Here is a 13,917-nt window from a genome sequence, read left to right as displayed (position 1 = left end):
TAAATGTTGAAAGGTCTGTTCGCATACCCATTCAAGAGAAGGCCTATTCGTGATTTCTTATGTTAGCTGAATGTTGCAGGCCCGAAATGTATTTTCCTTGGGAAGGCTCTTTTTCTTAGTCAATTGCTGACTGTAGAATTTGTGTGCATGCAAGGTCTATTTGCTCACAGGCTTTCTGTTGCAGGTGCAAGGACACATGTCTCGTTTTGAAGAATGACCCTTTTGCTTTAGGAGTTAGGATGGTAGGGAAGGAGCCATGGGAGTATACTGGAATGCAGATATGATACTTTAAGCTGAGAAGGTGCCTGGGACTCAAGGACAACCTAACAGTTTTTGGATGAAGTCAGATTTTTCATGGAAAACTACTGGAAGAAAATCTGCCTGAAAGGGTGTGCGAAGGGCGTGCCCTACTGTTTTGGGATTTTGTATTAGGGACAGTTCCCTGAGGGAGGAGAGGCAGAGTAGGATCAGCAGAGGGTAGGAAAGGAACAAGAAGGAGCATCTTAGAACGAGCTCTGTATCTTCGGCTACTTACCTATGCAAAGTGAGTGTACTTCTAAGGAAGTCTTCACTACTGACACCTTTTTCTCCTGCCCGGGATGATGCTAAGTAGGGATGTCACTTTAGTGTTGGTGTAGGGATAGATTAATAATATTTCTTCTTCAGGCCAATGCAGTCCAAGATCCAAATTGGAGCTATTATTGCTTGCCTGATGCTTTTAGAACTAACGATCATTCTAATTTTGTGTCGGATGAGACTCTTGCGTAAGATTATGTTTGTATTAGTGCCCATTTTTTTTCCTAACCTCTTGCTGAGGTGCTTGTACATTCTGTTATTTTTGGCTTTGTAATAAACTTTCAAAACTTTATTTTGGTAGTCAGTAGTTCCTTCGAATTACATTGATTTGGTCATTGATAAATTTGTGAAAGAAAAGTGTTTCTACCCTTTACACTTCTTAGCAGGCAAAAAGATCGAATGGATAGAGGATTCTTAGGATTGGTAAGATAAAGTCAAAATTTGGAAACAAGAATCCGGCGGCAACAAGCTTAAGAGAATACCATGCTGTAATAGTGCCTTGTGTGTCCTCCAATCTTCCAAATCCAACAATGCAGGACACTCCAGTGAGGATGATCTATTTTGGTTCACCCTCCTCTACCACCACTGAACTGAGATCATACTGTAATCCTGAAGACTCTTTACTACCAGTCCAGCTTTGCCCTACTGCTGTCTTGGGTGCGATAAATAAGATCATCTCTGCAGAAAGGGAGGTTTGGCACCTACATCAGGGACTTGAAGAACTCAGGGCTTCTAATTTGACTATTTTCTGGCTACACAGTAGTGTTTGTGGCTCAATTCCACTCTGCATATGTACAGTCTCAATTGGTTGTTGCCTCCTAAGTTAAAAAAATATAAGGCTGCTAGCAGCAATTCAGCCCAACAACTCTGTGAACTCAGTATTCATAATGTGAATTTCCAGATTTCTTTGTATAAGGACCACAAGCAATATCTCAGTTTCACGCAAGGGGATCAGCAGTCCAAATAAAAATCACTACAATCTGTACTAAATAGAGATTGATGCATATTCACTAAACCAATGGAACAAGGGTTGCTCCCTTCATCTGGCTACAAAAAAACCCTGCTACTTTTACAGGGATGATAATAATGGTGCTAGCTCGAGCGTTTGCAACTGGTTTTTCGTGCCCTGCTGAGGAGAGAATTTAAAATCTCATCCTCCACCACAGATGCACAACTGCTTGGCTGCTCTTGGAGCTTCTGGGTCTAAGGTATTATGCACCGTAGTCACACTTGACTGTGTGCATATGCATTTCTTCTTTATTTGGAGGATAATTAGGACAAAATGTTGGATTGTGAATTCAAGTCTATCCTAGTATATTCATCTCTCACTCCATCTTTGAGAGAGCAAGGCCATGTTCTCTTCTAGCTTGGCATGAATGAGCCTTGTCACCAACACCCTTGGCCTAGAACATCTTTCAGGAGAATAATGTAATGACTGGGGGCTCAGCCACTTTGGTGGTTCAAGCCAAGCCTTGCTAGATCTGAATTTTCATTCCTCTGCACAGCCAATCAGACTTACCCTGAGGCAGGAACTCTTGATGATGATAGTAGGAAGATCCTCTACCGCTTCCTACTCTTACTCACCTTCAGTGTGTGACTCCAAAGGGCCCAGAGTTTATGCACTCACATCCTGAAAGCTGCCAAAAAAGTCATTATCAGCTCCCAGGAAAACAGCATCTGGCTGAGAGTGTCACTGGGATTGTCTATGTGGACAGATTTCAACAAATATGAAACCCTTGCTTAAGGGATTTGGGGAATGAGAGGAAGGACTGGGCTGTGTACATTTGCATCCTCACAGCTAAATATCATAATCACAAATGGCAAATGTGACTATTTGAAGACTGGAGGGCTTTCACAAAGAATTAAACCTTATACGTTATGATGTTTGGATCCTGTGCATGACATACAGACATATTTGGGTCAAGCACAAGGTCACTGAGGACCTCCAGTCTTCAAATAGTCATGATTGCCATTTGTGATCCCCATAAATGTTCTGTTGAGAATATCATGTTATTCTCCACCAAGTTGTCAATTGTAAAACCTATTTAATAGGAACTGGAGCATACAGAAGCGGGGTAGGGATATTTAACCATTTTCAAGGAGCCATCAAAGGTCACATTATTGGTCCGGTGCATCAATTATTGTAGCTAGAATACCCACAGTCACTTGGAATTTGAATCACATATGTTTATGTCCTAAGCACAAGTAGTTTGATGCTCTCACCACCAAGGACCTCAAGCATACTGTTCTGGAAGTAACCATTCTCATTGTGCCATGTATTCATCACAACAGTACATCATCTTCTAACTATAAAAAATTTGACTATATGGACCAACCCAGAAAAGAGCAAATGTGATGAAAGATAAAAGTAATCTAGAGGCCGAAACAGGACCTGGAGGAAAGCTATGAAAATTGTTCCAATATATTTAAAACTGGTACGTTTTTAGAGTTTTGCGTTATAGGATGATTTCTTTTCAGCATCTCAGATCAACTGGCAAGGAGGTTCATAATGAAGAGGCTAGTCCAGAGATACACTCCTTAGCACCTTTGCAGGCTTTACATTTTTTTGACTTCCAGTCTTAGCTTATTGATGCTTCTGACATTCTTGTTTCCACCTGGAATTCTAAAAGAAGTTCCATATATTGATTGTGCATGGCTTTAAACGTGGCATTTAAAGGCACAAAAGAAACTCATAGACCAGTTTGAACAGGGGTAAACGTAGTTAGTAACAACAGTGTCCAAATACATTTGATGTACAATACACAATTAAAAATATTAGTCAGAAATCCCGAAAATGTAGACATTAGATATAAAGAATAAAACATATACATAGAAAAAAAAACATGACCAATTGCTACTGAAGATATGATTTAAAAATCATATTTAAGAAAATAATTGGCCATATATGAGAGTGACTTAAATAAAATGTGCACTCAGTGAATAAAGTGAACACACAGTACTGGAAAAAAAAGCAACAACGATGGCGAACTATGTACAATTCATAATGTAGATCTTGCAATAAAGAATTAAAGTTCATAGAAATGTTCCTCTACACAGAGTAATCAAAATTTTTATTTGAACTGCTTTAGAGATGTTGATGATGTTTCCACCCCACGTGGAAAGACAGGTCATCATCAGGACTGAGAGTAGTCGGAAGAGCCCAGTTGGTAATCAATGCCACCAAATGAAAACAAATATGGGTGCTGGGTTTAAATACTTAGTTACTCATGCCATAACAGGAATAATTTATACTGGCATGTTGGTAGAGGATACCTACAATATAATATAGCCGCAATAGCGGGCTATACTGGCAATTAAAGGCCCGCTCCAGCATTAACAAGGGAGCAGGACTTTAATAGCACAGCTACAGAGAGCTATAAGGCTATTAGAACATTCTGCCACTAGAGGGTAGGATGTTCTAGCAAATAAAACAAAGGCCTCAAACAGCCGGTGGGGATTGGAATCCCCTCGGGCTCTTTGAGGCCTTTCTTCACAGCAATAGCTGGGAACGACATCATTGGAATATTGGAGCTTCGGGATACTACTGGCCATTAGAAGCCCGCAACACTTCATTGTCTTCAATGGAACTCCCATTATTCCAATGTTCTAATAATGTGATGGATATCTTTTCTCTCTTCTCACCTTTATTGCTGCAGATTTGCATACTAACACTGAACACATGTACTAAATCCGCTCTCTTCTCATTTCTTCCACCTTCTTTCTCTTACCTTTGGCTGCTCCCCCCATATAGCTTTGTACACAATATGTTGTATTCTTTTTACTTATTTATTCTATTGCCATTTCTCCTTTATTATTTCAGCTTTTCTTTCTACTCACATTTCCTATATATTTTTTTCTTTTTCTCCCATATAATTGATTGCTGTTTTATACCTCACCTTATATCATGTTCTTGATCTTTTGGCTTTAAAATTCTTCTCTATCTTATCATCTGTCATTAGAGTTTTTCTATCAAATTGCTTATACTTTTATTCATACTTGTATTCTTTTCTCCTTCTTGCATCTTATTAATGTATCACTTATACTCTAGTCAGATAATATCTCTGCCCTTCTGAAATTCACAGATTTAATTATTTATACATTAATTCCAATGTAATTTATGGTATTGTATTACATATTTCTGTATATTGTCTCAATTGTATTATATTTACTAAATGCTAATAAACAATTTCAACACAAAAAAAAGATAAAAGGAATGAATCACAGAGGTAAGTAGAGTAGAATGAGTGAGCATGTATGAGGTCGTGCTTTTAAAGAGTGAGTGAATGAGAAACTCAAGCGAAGCTGGCTGATGATGCTAGTCCATCTGTAGGTAAATGGGTGCATGGTTAGGCCTCGAAAGTATATAGAGAAAAGGAATGGTACAAAGGATTAAAATTGTAGTTATCTATTTAACTTATGAGTATGCAATACAGTAGATTGTCAAAGACAAATCCTCACCCGTCTTGCAGTAACATAAGGGATAGCATGCAAGAAAAGGATAAGTCACTGAAACTGGAGTAAAGGTCCCACAAAGGAATTCCATGTCAGGGAAGTGACAGTCAAAGTATGGCCCACAACAAGCCAAATAAAAACTGCCCAAGGTAATAGACAGCATTCAATTTTCCAAAAAAGTTTAATTTTTTAAATATATATGTAAATGTAATCATCATAGGCAATTGTTAGAATTCAAGGATAGTGCCTAGGGTTAAATAAATTCTTGCAATGCAGACATAGAATTACTAGAATGGTCAAACAACAGAAAGTTTCTTGTACAAACCCATATAGGCACGTACAGTGCAGGGTGCATGTGACAGGTTAACTGCACTGGGAGTGAGGGAATCCGTGGGCAGAAAAGCAATTGAGGCCGCCCTAAAAGTCATGCATGTTAGCTTGAATTTTTCCCAGGCTTTTTTAGGCTAAGCTGTCGGAGGTTTCCAAGTATGGAGGTTCTGTGATCATGCATACACTGGTGTAAATAAGAAGCTGGGAATGCCTTAGAGAATGAGATTCATATAGTCCAGTCGAGATATGACAGTGACCTGCACATTAGTGGGAATGTCTCTAGGATACAGCAGCAATTTGAGTTTTTGGAGCAAGGTGACAAAGGATTCTGCAGATGTAGGAGTTGACTTATTTCTGAATGGTTCGACAGATATATATTCATCCACAAACTTAGTGATTTGATTTACCATCATTGAGCGGAAACCAATGAAGTGCAATTTAGAGAGAGTTCATTTTCAATTTGGATCTATGAGGTCACTTAATAAAGATTCCTTAAGATTTCTCTGGGTCGACTTAAGGTAGCTTATTTTGGCAAGTTTGTCATTCATTTTATTTAGGTTGTAATTATATTGTGGAGTTGGTAGCTGTTGGAAAACAAGGCACAGTGTCTGTGAGGCCTGCACAAATAACATGACTACATTTGTCCTTTACTGGGAACCAAACACCCAATCGTAGCACCTGGTCGCTTGCTCAATCTACCACTGGATTCAAGATAGCATGGCTGATGAGGATGATGGCAGACACGGAGCTTCCTGCGGGTCCATCCAGACCTAGGGGGAGAGCGACAGCCCTCTCCCGCCTTCCTCCAGCCCCGGGGGAGAGCAGCAGCACTCCTCCGTCTGCACCATCTCTTTGGTAACCAGGGATGGGGTCCCAGGTCCCTCTGTGCCACCTTCACAGGGAGCGCGCCGGCGCGCCCCGACTTGCACTCTTCTGCGGGGGCAAGGGTGGGCTCCTGGAACCCCGCGTGCAGGCTTCGCTTCGGGGCCTGGAGATGGGGTCCCAGGCCCCTAACGACCTCTTTGCAGGGGCGCAACAGCGCTCCCCAACTCCACCTCCTCACACGGGCCAGGAGTTGGGATCCTGGGCCCCCGAACATCTTCTGGGGGGGGGGGCACGACCTCGCTCCCCTCCATCCACAGTCCACAGAGACAAGGTTGGGCTCCTGGCACCCCGTTTGGGTCATTTTCACAGGGAGCGCGATGGCGCTCCCTGGCTTAGTCTTCTTACGCGAGGGGGGGGTGCGACAGCGCTCCCCCTTGTCCCAGGGCTTTGGGGGGCCAGGGTGGGCTCCTGGCACACCCACTTGGGGGATCAGTTCACGGCGAGCGCAACAGTACTCCCCGGCTTTCTCTTCTTGTTGGGGGCAGCCCACAGGACCTGACCCACCCTGGTGGCACATCATTGACCAGCGGCGGAGCCACACGTGCTTCGTCGTCAGTCCTTTCAGAGGTCAAAGGTCACCTACCTTCTGGGGGCGTATCTCGGCCCTCAGGGTCTGATCTTCGGAATCTTGGCCTCTTCTTGCTCCTGGTGGCACACCCCAGCCACTGGGAGCACTTTCCTGCGCCCTCCTGGTCACACAGAGAGCAGATTCAGCAGGGAGCTGTCTTCACTGGCTTCCTGTGCCAGCCTTACGCCTGGCTCTCCTCCTGAGCTCTTTTCTCCCAGGGCAGAGGCCCCTGCTTCTGCGCACAGGTCCTGGTCTCTTCTCCTGGCACTGTTCAGGATCCCTGGACAGTCAGGGGGTTCCTCCTTTCAACTGCCCATTGCGCCAGGCTCCAGCACCCTCTGTCTCAGCGGACCACACCCTAGAGAGAGCTTCTCTTCCTGTACAAACACTTTTTAATGTTTGGGGAGGGGGCTGGCAGGAAGTCTCTGTTTGTCCTATCAAACAGCGACACATCACTTCACTGCCCCTGCTCCCTATTTCCTGTCCAGGCCTCTGGGTTGATTCAAAATGGCGTCATCCAGAAGTCTCCTTCCACATGGTCTCTGAAAGCCCCTTCCCCTGTGCTGCCTTCTCGCTTGTACAGCCTGGTGCCTGGCACATGGCGATAGCTGATGATGGATGAGCCTGTAGCTCCACCCATCTTCTCTTCTGCGGAGAGGAGGCCTTTGCTCTTCGAGGGAAGGTCATTAAACCAGCCTGCTGAGGTCAGCCCCTAGCCAGGCCCTGGTTATGGGCTGACTCAGAGAAAATGAATGACCTAAAAGCAGTACAAATATCACTTTGGACTTGCAGAATACTTCTTCTCACACCAGTTACAGTGGACTTTAGTGCATGTCTGGAATTGGTAGGCCCTAGGAAAGTGAAACTAGCACATGGGGTCCACATCCCCATAGGAGAATAATGAAGTGAAAACAGTAAAACACACTAACTTTCCCTGGCATGTTTCTTCCCACTGTATAAAGCCTATTCCATGTCACCACCCAATTCTGCATGAGTCCTGTCACACTATTCACTTTGTAGCTGCTCCTGGGCTGCACACGCTAGGAATCTCCCCTGCACAGCCCGTACACGCGTACACGACATGTGTCTGCATGTAACCAGCCTGGTGCCCCTTACTCCAGTTACAGTGCAGCGGCCTAGTCAAGCTATGGGACACCAGTAAAATCCACATGGAGTCTCTTTCATCCTGAGTTCACTGTGGGTGAGTCCCAACTTATGAGGCTCTCCCACAGTAAAAGCTCAACAAACAGGTGCTCAAAAAGTGAAAAATCCGGGTGTCTCAGAGTGTCAGGACCACCTTGAAACAGAAGTATAGCAGGGCATCTTCTGCATATGGGCTTATTACCATCACTGCCTCCCCATCACAATCCTTAGCTGTTCCATGTACAAGTTTGAATTAAATAGGTGTAAGAATAGATCCACAAAGGGCTCACCATATGAACGGGATGGGAGCAGAGAAGGTGTTGCCAGCCTTAACAACTGTTTATGTTATATTAGGAGTAAGACTTTTGCAAATGTGTTCTGCCGAATTATTGCGCCAGAATTATTAGAATTTGATCATCCGGCTTTTTGACCTCTACTGTGGATGAGTCCCACTATTGGAGTCTCACTCACAGTAATTATATGACAGTGGCACTGAACGTATTTACCACAGAGTCTGCCTTTTAAGATGAGGCCAATGCCGTTCAGTTAGGGTAAGAAGTACTGGGCTGGTTACGCGTTTGCACACGCATGTGCAGGCTGCAGGAGACAGACGACGGTTTTGAGCAGCTGTGTACCTGCATACAGGTAACATGCAGTTTATATCTAATAAATGCTAAATTTGGGTTAGTAGCAAACAGAGAAATATTTCAAGGACTCATTTTAATAGTTATTCAAAATCCAATTTAATGGTAAAATCATTTTTTTTCTAACTATTTATCAACAGTTACTTTGACATGTTACCCTTTTCTTGTCTTAAGCTTGTAAGTATTAAAATGTATTCTGGCAGCTGGAGGCCTCCAGTGGTGAGATGTGGATTGCTCCCAGACAACGCACCTGGTTGTAAGGAGATGCTGGCCTTCCACTGACAGGATGTCCTGTGGGCTGTACTTAAGAACTCATTACACTTCAAAGAGGCCTACCCTATCATAAGCAGATGAACATGACACCAGGCTTGCCTCCCTTCCTTTGTCTCTCCAGCCAACTTGTTTCACAAGCAGTGCGAGCTGGCCCCAGAGTGATTACAAGGGAGTGTTTGCCCTTTATCACAGCCACACTACTGGGTGAGCACAGGAGCTCAACACAGTGGACGAAAGGTTCAACCATAATGGATTGTGCCAGAATGCTTTGCAATAGGGTTGGCATGTGATGGAGGAATGATGTGGCATCCAAGGATTGGCTGGCGTGCCTGGCATTTAGAGCTTTCCAACCACACGTATAATCCCCTGCACAAGGGAGATACAGAGAGCAACTCCCTGTACCTGGATGGTGATGAAACATAACATAATATGTGTATTTGTAAAATCGCACGTATCACCCAAGGGTCTCAAGGTGCTGAATAACAGATGTATATTGTTACCAAACTCAATGGTACTTATTTTATCAACCTCAGATGGCTGAAAGGCTGAGTGGACCCACCAGGATTAGAACCTGTGACCAAGGAGTCGAACACAGGCCCCAAAAGGGTCTCCCCGGAGCCAGTGATGTTGGCCCTTTTATGCCTCCTGAGCACCACTTGGTGGAAGACTTGAACTCCACTGCCATCCTGGGCACCCTGCAAGACATCCAGGAAGTTCTGGGACCTTAAAAGTGCTGGGCTCTGCTGACTGGTTGTAGGTGGGCTCCACAAGACGCCCCAACCAGCAGGAAGGGAGAATTAGGAGTCAAGGAAAGAGAAGACTGGTGCAGGGATCTGGTAAAACCAGCTCCTGTAAAGTGTATCCCCTTGGGCCCGATACAATGCATACTGTCCCAGTGGTACCTACCTCCAAGGACCGGGGAAGAAAAACTGAGGTGCCACTCGGGACTAGGAGTGATGCTGTGCACCACCTCCAACCCTCCCGGTGCATATGTTTGTGAGGGAGGATGGCGCATGCTTTACAGGTTCCCACCCATGCTCCAAGCAGGTGGGAGAAAGAATAGTGGATGGTTCCCACACTATCCACGGGAGTGGGCTGGGCATCCACCATGAATTGAAGCATCAAGGTGCCCCAGGTGGGACTGGGGCACCCCAAGCAGTAAATGAAAAGATCCAAGGCTGAGGCTGCTCTGAAAATGGAGCAGCGGGAATTCTGCTACGAGAATGTCCACTGCTCTCAGCCTGGGAGAGCCCAATAACACTCTGTTTTCTACACATTCTCCACCTCGGCATGACCCACAGAGGGACAGTGGCACCAATAATGCACATTTAAAGTGTTGTGGGAGACTGCATGGAGCGCAGCACCACCCAGAAGTTGTTTATCAAAAATTGCCTATAAGTCTCCAAGAGCCTTAACAGGATGAACCCCGGAAACGCTTAACATTTTTAAAAATCCTCCACAGCTGGTGCTTTTGCTCTACAGTTTAAGAGTATTGAGATCCCTAGTAATCTGACCTATGACTGCATTTTATGCCACCTGGTGAGTGCGAAGAAGGACGTTTGTCACTTTTTTTGATTTTCAGTGCTTTACTTTAAGTTCTATTAGCAGTGATTTTTTATGACAATGCAATGCTTTTATATCAATAAAGAGTGGGATTGATCATGGCTATTGATTTCATTTCTTTTGATGATAAAGCGTAACAAATGAAAATATTTTTTATTAATGTGGTGCCACCATGACAAAGGCACATACTTGCCTTATACTGATGTGGTGACCCCTTATCAAAGCCAATACACCTCCTTCCTTTAAAATGGCACCCTCTTATACATCAGATTTAAGTGGGGATATTGTGATTATAAGGTGCAGGACCCACTAGGTGTCCAATGTAAATCCAGAATTTCACCAATGGAATTGCCATCTATTTTATTTACATATTTGTAAATGAACGTGCAGTATTTAATAGTGCATGTGTTAAAAATTTACTTTTCCTTTTTTAAAGAAAAAGTACCTTTCTGGACAATAATTAACTGTAGTCCATGGGCTCTCTCCCTTTGACATACACCACCCACATCTGACACTTCTGTCGTATGGGTAGAACATTTACAATCATTGATTTTGTTTTGAGGAAACTGGTGAGTGGATGGAGGCGCTAATATCAAGGGGCCAGACAACATACTGAACACACTTGCATGCGTGGGAACTGCTGTGGATGACACTGGGTTTTTGAATGTCGGGTGAAGGGCTCTGTACTTGGTGCACGGTACCCATAAGTAGGTAACATTTTCAGTTGGTTTTCTTGACTCAAAATGTGTTGAACAAAAATGTTGAAACTTGAAATTTGTGAATTCGCTTCGACTTTCTGAGAAGAAAACAGGAGAAAAGCGCATCCGGGCTTCCCTCTAATGGCCATGCCACCTAAAATGCACTGACTCAATTCTCCTCTACCACACTTCACCAGTGGGGGTCACAGTGGCGTGTAGATCTGCCTGGACGCGTGCACACCTACACTGCATACTTAGGATTTCATTATCCATTTATATTGCACATTTTAAATGGGGCTACCGAACATCAGGACGTAACTTACATTGTAATACAGTAGGTGTTACCTAAACAAGAATGTGGCACTTTGGCAGCAAGTTCCCGTTGAACGAGGTGAAACCCAAAAATAAGAATCCATCAGTTTTGATTTTAAGTATACATTCTTAAACAACAAAATTAAAGGCTGAATAAAAATGTTTTAGTTCTTAAGTTCACAGCAAGCTGCCATAGTAGGTAAAATTGATTTATAAAGTAATAAAATAATTCCATTAAATGCTCACAATACCTGGGTAATCCTCCGAGACATGCACAGAATAGGCAACACTGAAAATATAAAAAAAAGAAACAGTGTGAGGATCATGCATGATTGTGATTACTCAAATTATATCCAAACAACATCAAAAAACATTCAGTTGTGCATGTAATAAATGTGACTAATATGTCATTCTAATATAAAAAAATTAACTATGCCAGTTGTCATTAATATTATTGCAAGCGATTAATTAGTTCCTAGCTTGAATTTCTTAAACAAACTTCACATGACTTCGTTATCGTCCACGTTACAGCAGCCAGACAAGTACGCCACATAAGTTTTCTCCTAAAAGACAATATTTTGTTTCTAGCACGACTATCTACAAACATGTAAGTTTAATCAATGTGCTAAATAGTATGAAAGTTCTTAATAAATCACATTTATGTAAAGAATTAACAAAGAAAAATATGACAACTAAGCAATTATAACCAAATGAATTCCATTCATGAGAAAAAGTGAGGAATCTTCATTATATATCACTCAGTTCATTCAATTTCACAAGAAAGTTGAATCCAAAATACATTAATCCTGCTATATGGGTATCAAGATTTTTTTGTGCACATTTACCGTTCACTAACCTGTGGCCAGCCATGCAGTCATACAAACACCAAACTAACAACCCATTCTCAATCCTTACTCAGCCACACCTTATAATCTTACCCACAGCCCAAATGCCACCCCCTGAAACAATCTGCACATATTCTGCATCTCTGCTCATCTACGCTCCATCCACTGTGTGGTGTAACAAAGGCCCCCTGCAGCCCCCGCAGTGCGGGGTGGGAGGAGGCGAGCTCCAGGGGGCCCACAGCACAGTCACATGGCCTGAGAGCTCTGGAGGGGACACTCCAGGTACTTTACAGGAGGACCCCCTCAAGTTTAGTTACGCCGCTGAGTGGACAGGACACAGAGACATACCACACAGAATAGATAGAATATGCGTAATCCAGACAAAGCTTTTACCACCTCCCCACATATATCCTCAATGTCCTCTAATAAAGTATGGAAATCCTCGTTCTTCCGAACAAGAAAAAATGCTACCTTACTGTCATGCATAATTCATGACCATGCACCCTCCAAGAACAGCCCTAAAAAATTGATCTGTACACCCGCCTGCCACTTCCCATGAATGTACTACGGTCTAAATATGAAGCAACCAAGGCCATAGAAGTGGTATTCACACTGATAACATAGACACCACCTCTCACTTCCGACCCATTCAAACAACAACACCCTCATCCTTTATTCTTTTCAATACCCAACATTGTCCACTACCTACTGCTGCCCATGTAACTGAAACAGCACAACTCAATCCACATCAATCAGTCTCAAATCTAAAATCCCCACTTATTCAGACAATCACATCATGGTAAACCAATGTATTCCAAACCAAAATCCTGCTCTTTCAGAGACAACTCTGATGACTTTAAGACTTATCACACCAGAATTCTCATCAGACCATGCAACAGATTTTAACACCCAATTCAACATGGGCATGTACACATCCATCAAGTTAAGCACTGGAATGCATCCACCTTGAATCAATTAAATGACAAAATGCGCTACACCCTCTGCCATTTAAAAGCATGGAGACTTGTGGAAGATTCCAAATGTCTGTGGTGCAGTAATCCCATTGCAGACTACGATCACCTAGCGTGGGATTGTCCAGAAATGTTCTCCAACTCAGACTAGGAAGCAATATTTAAAATTCATCTCAGAGATGTTCTCCGTATCGCTCCGTCATCCCCTCTGCAGGCACTACTTGGATTTACATACATAGGAGTAAATATCAGTTACAGCTACTGTTTAGAAAAACCCTATTCCTGCCTCTCTCCAACTCAACCCATTTCCCCACGGATGTCTGTTTCTTTCGATAACAATGTTAGAGCCAGATAGTGCATTCCTGTATACCCCAACAGCTTGCTCTTGGAGATCTCCAACTGCCCACCCCTCTAGGTGAAAATACTCTACTGCAGGAGTACCTTACGAAAACTATATCAATAACAGTCTTTACCGTCCTTTAAAAGAAATGTGTGTCCGTACCGTACACCATGTGTTCCCAGGGCCTGTAAATAAAATGCTACTAGTGGGTCTGAAGCACTGAACATTCTACCCACATGTGTAGCCCTTTAAATATGTCTCATACCTGCCACTGCAGTGTCTATGTGTGCAGTTTAAACTGCCATTTCGACCGGGCA

At 43.2% G+C, this 13,917-nt stretch overlaps 1 protein-coding gene across 1 annotated transcript in view; it reads right to left on the bottom strand.

The window, feature by feature from the left end:
• The window catches only part of PARP8 (poly(ADP-ribose) polymerase family member 8), a 759,201-nt gene that overhangs the window by 523,819 nt on the left and 221,465 nt on the right, over positions 1–13,917 (bottom strand). Inside the window, exon 3 of the mRNA XM_078675052.1 lies at positions 11,696–11,733. Coding sequence (XP_078531178.1) covers positions 11,696–11,733 — 38 coding nt within the window. The remainder of the gene's footprint in view (positions 1–11,695; positions 11,734–13,917) is intronic.

This window comes from Lissotriton helveticus, chromosome 2_1 (assembly GCF_964261635.1).
Source record: "Lissotriton helveticus chromosome 2_1, aLisHel1.1, whole genome shotgun sequence".
In the NCBI taxonomy this organism is placed as follows: domain Eukaryota; kingdom Metazoa; phylum Chordata; class Amphibia; order Caudata; family Salamandridae; genus Lissotriton; species Lissotriton helveticus.
This window is presented reverse-complemented; position numbering and strand designations above follow the sequence as displayed.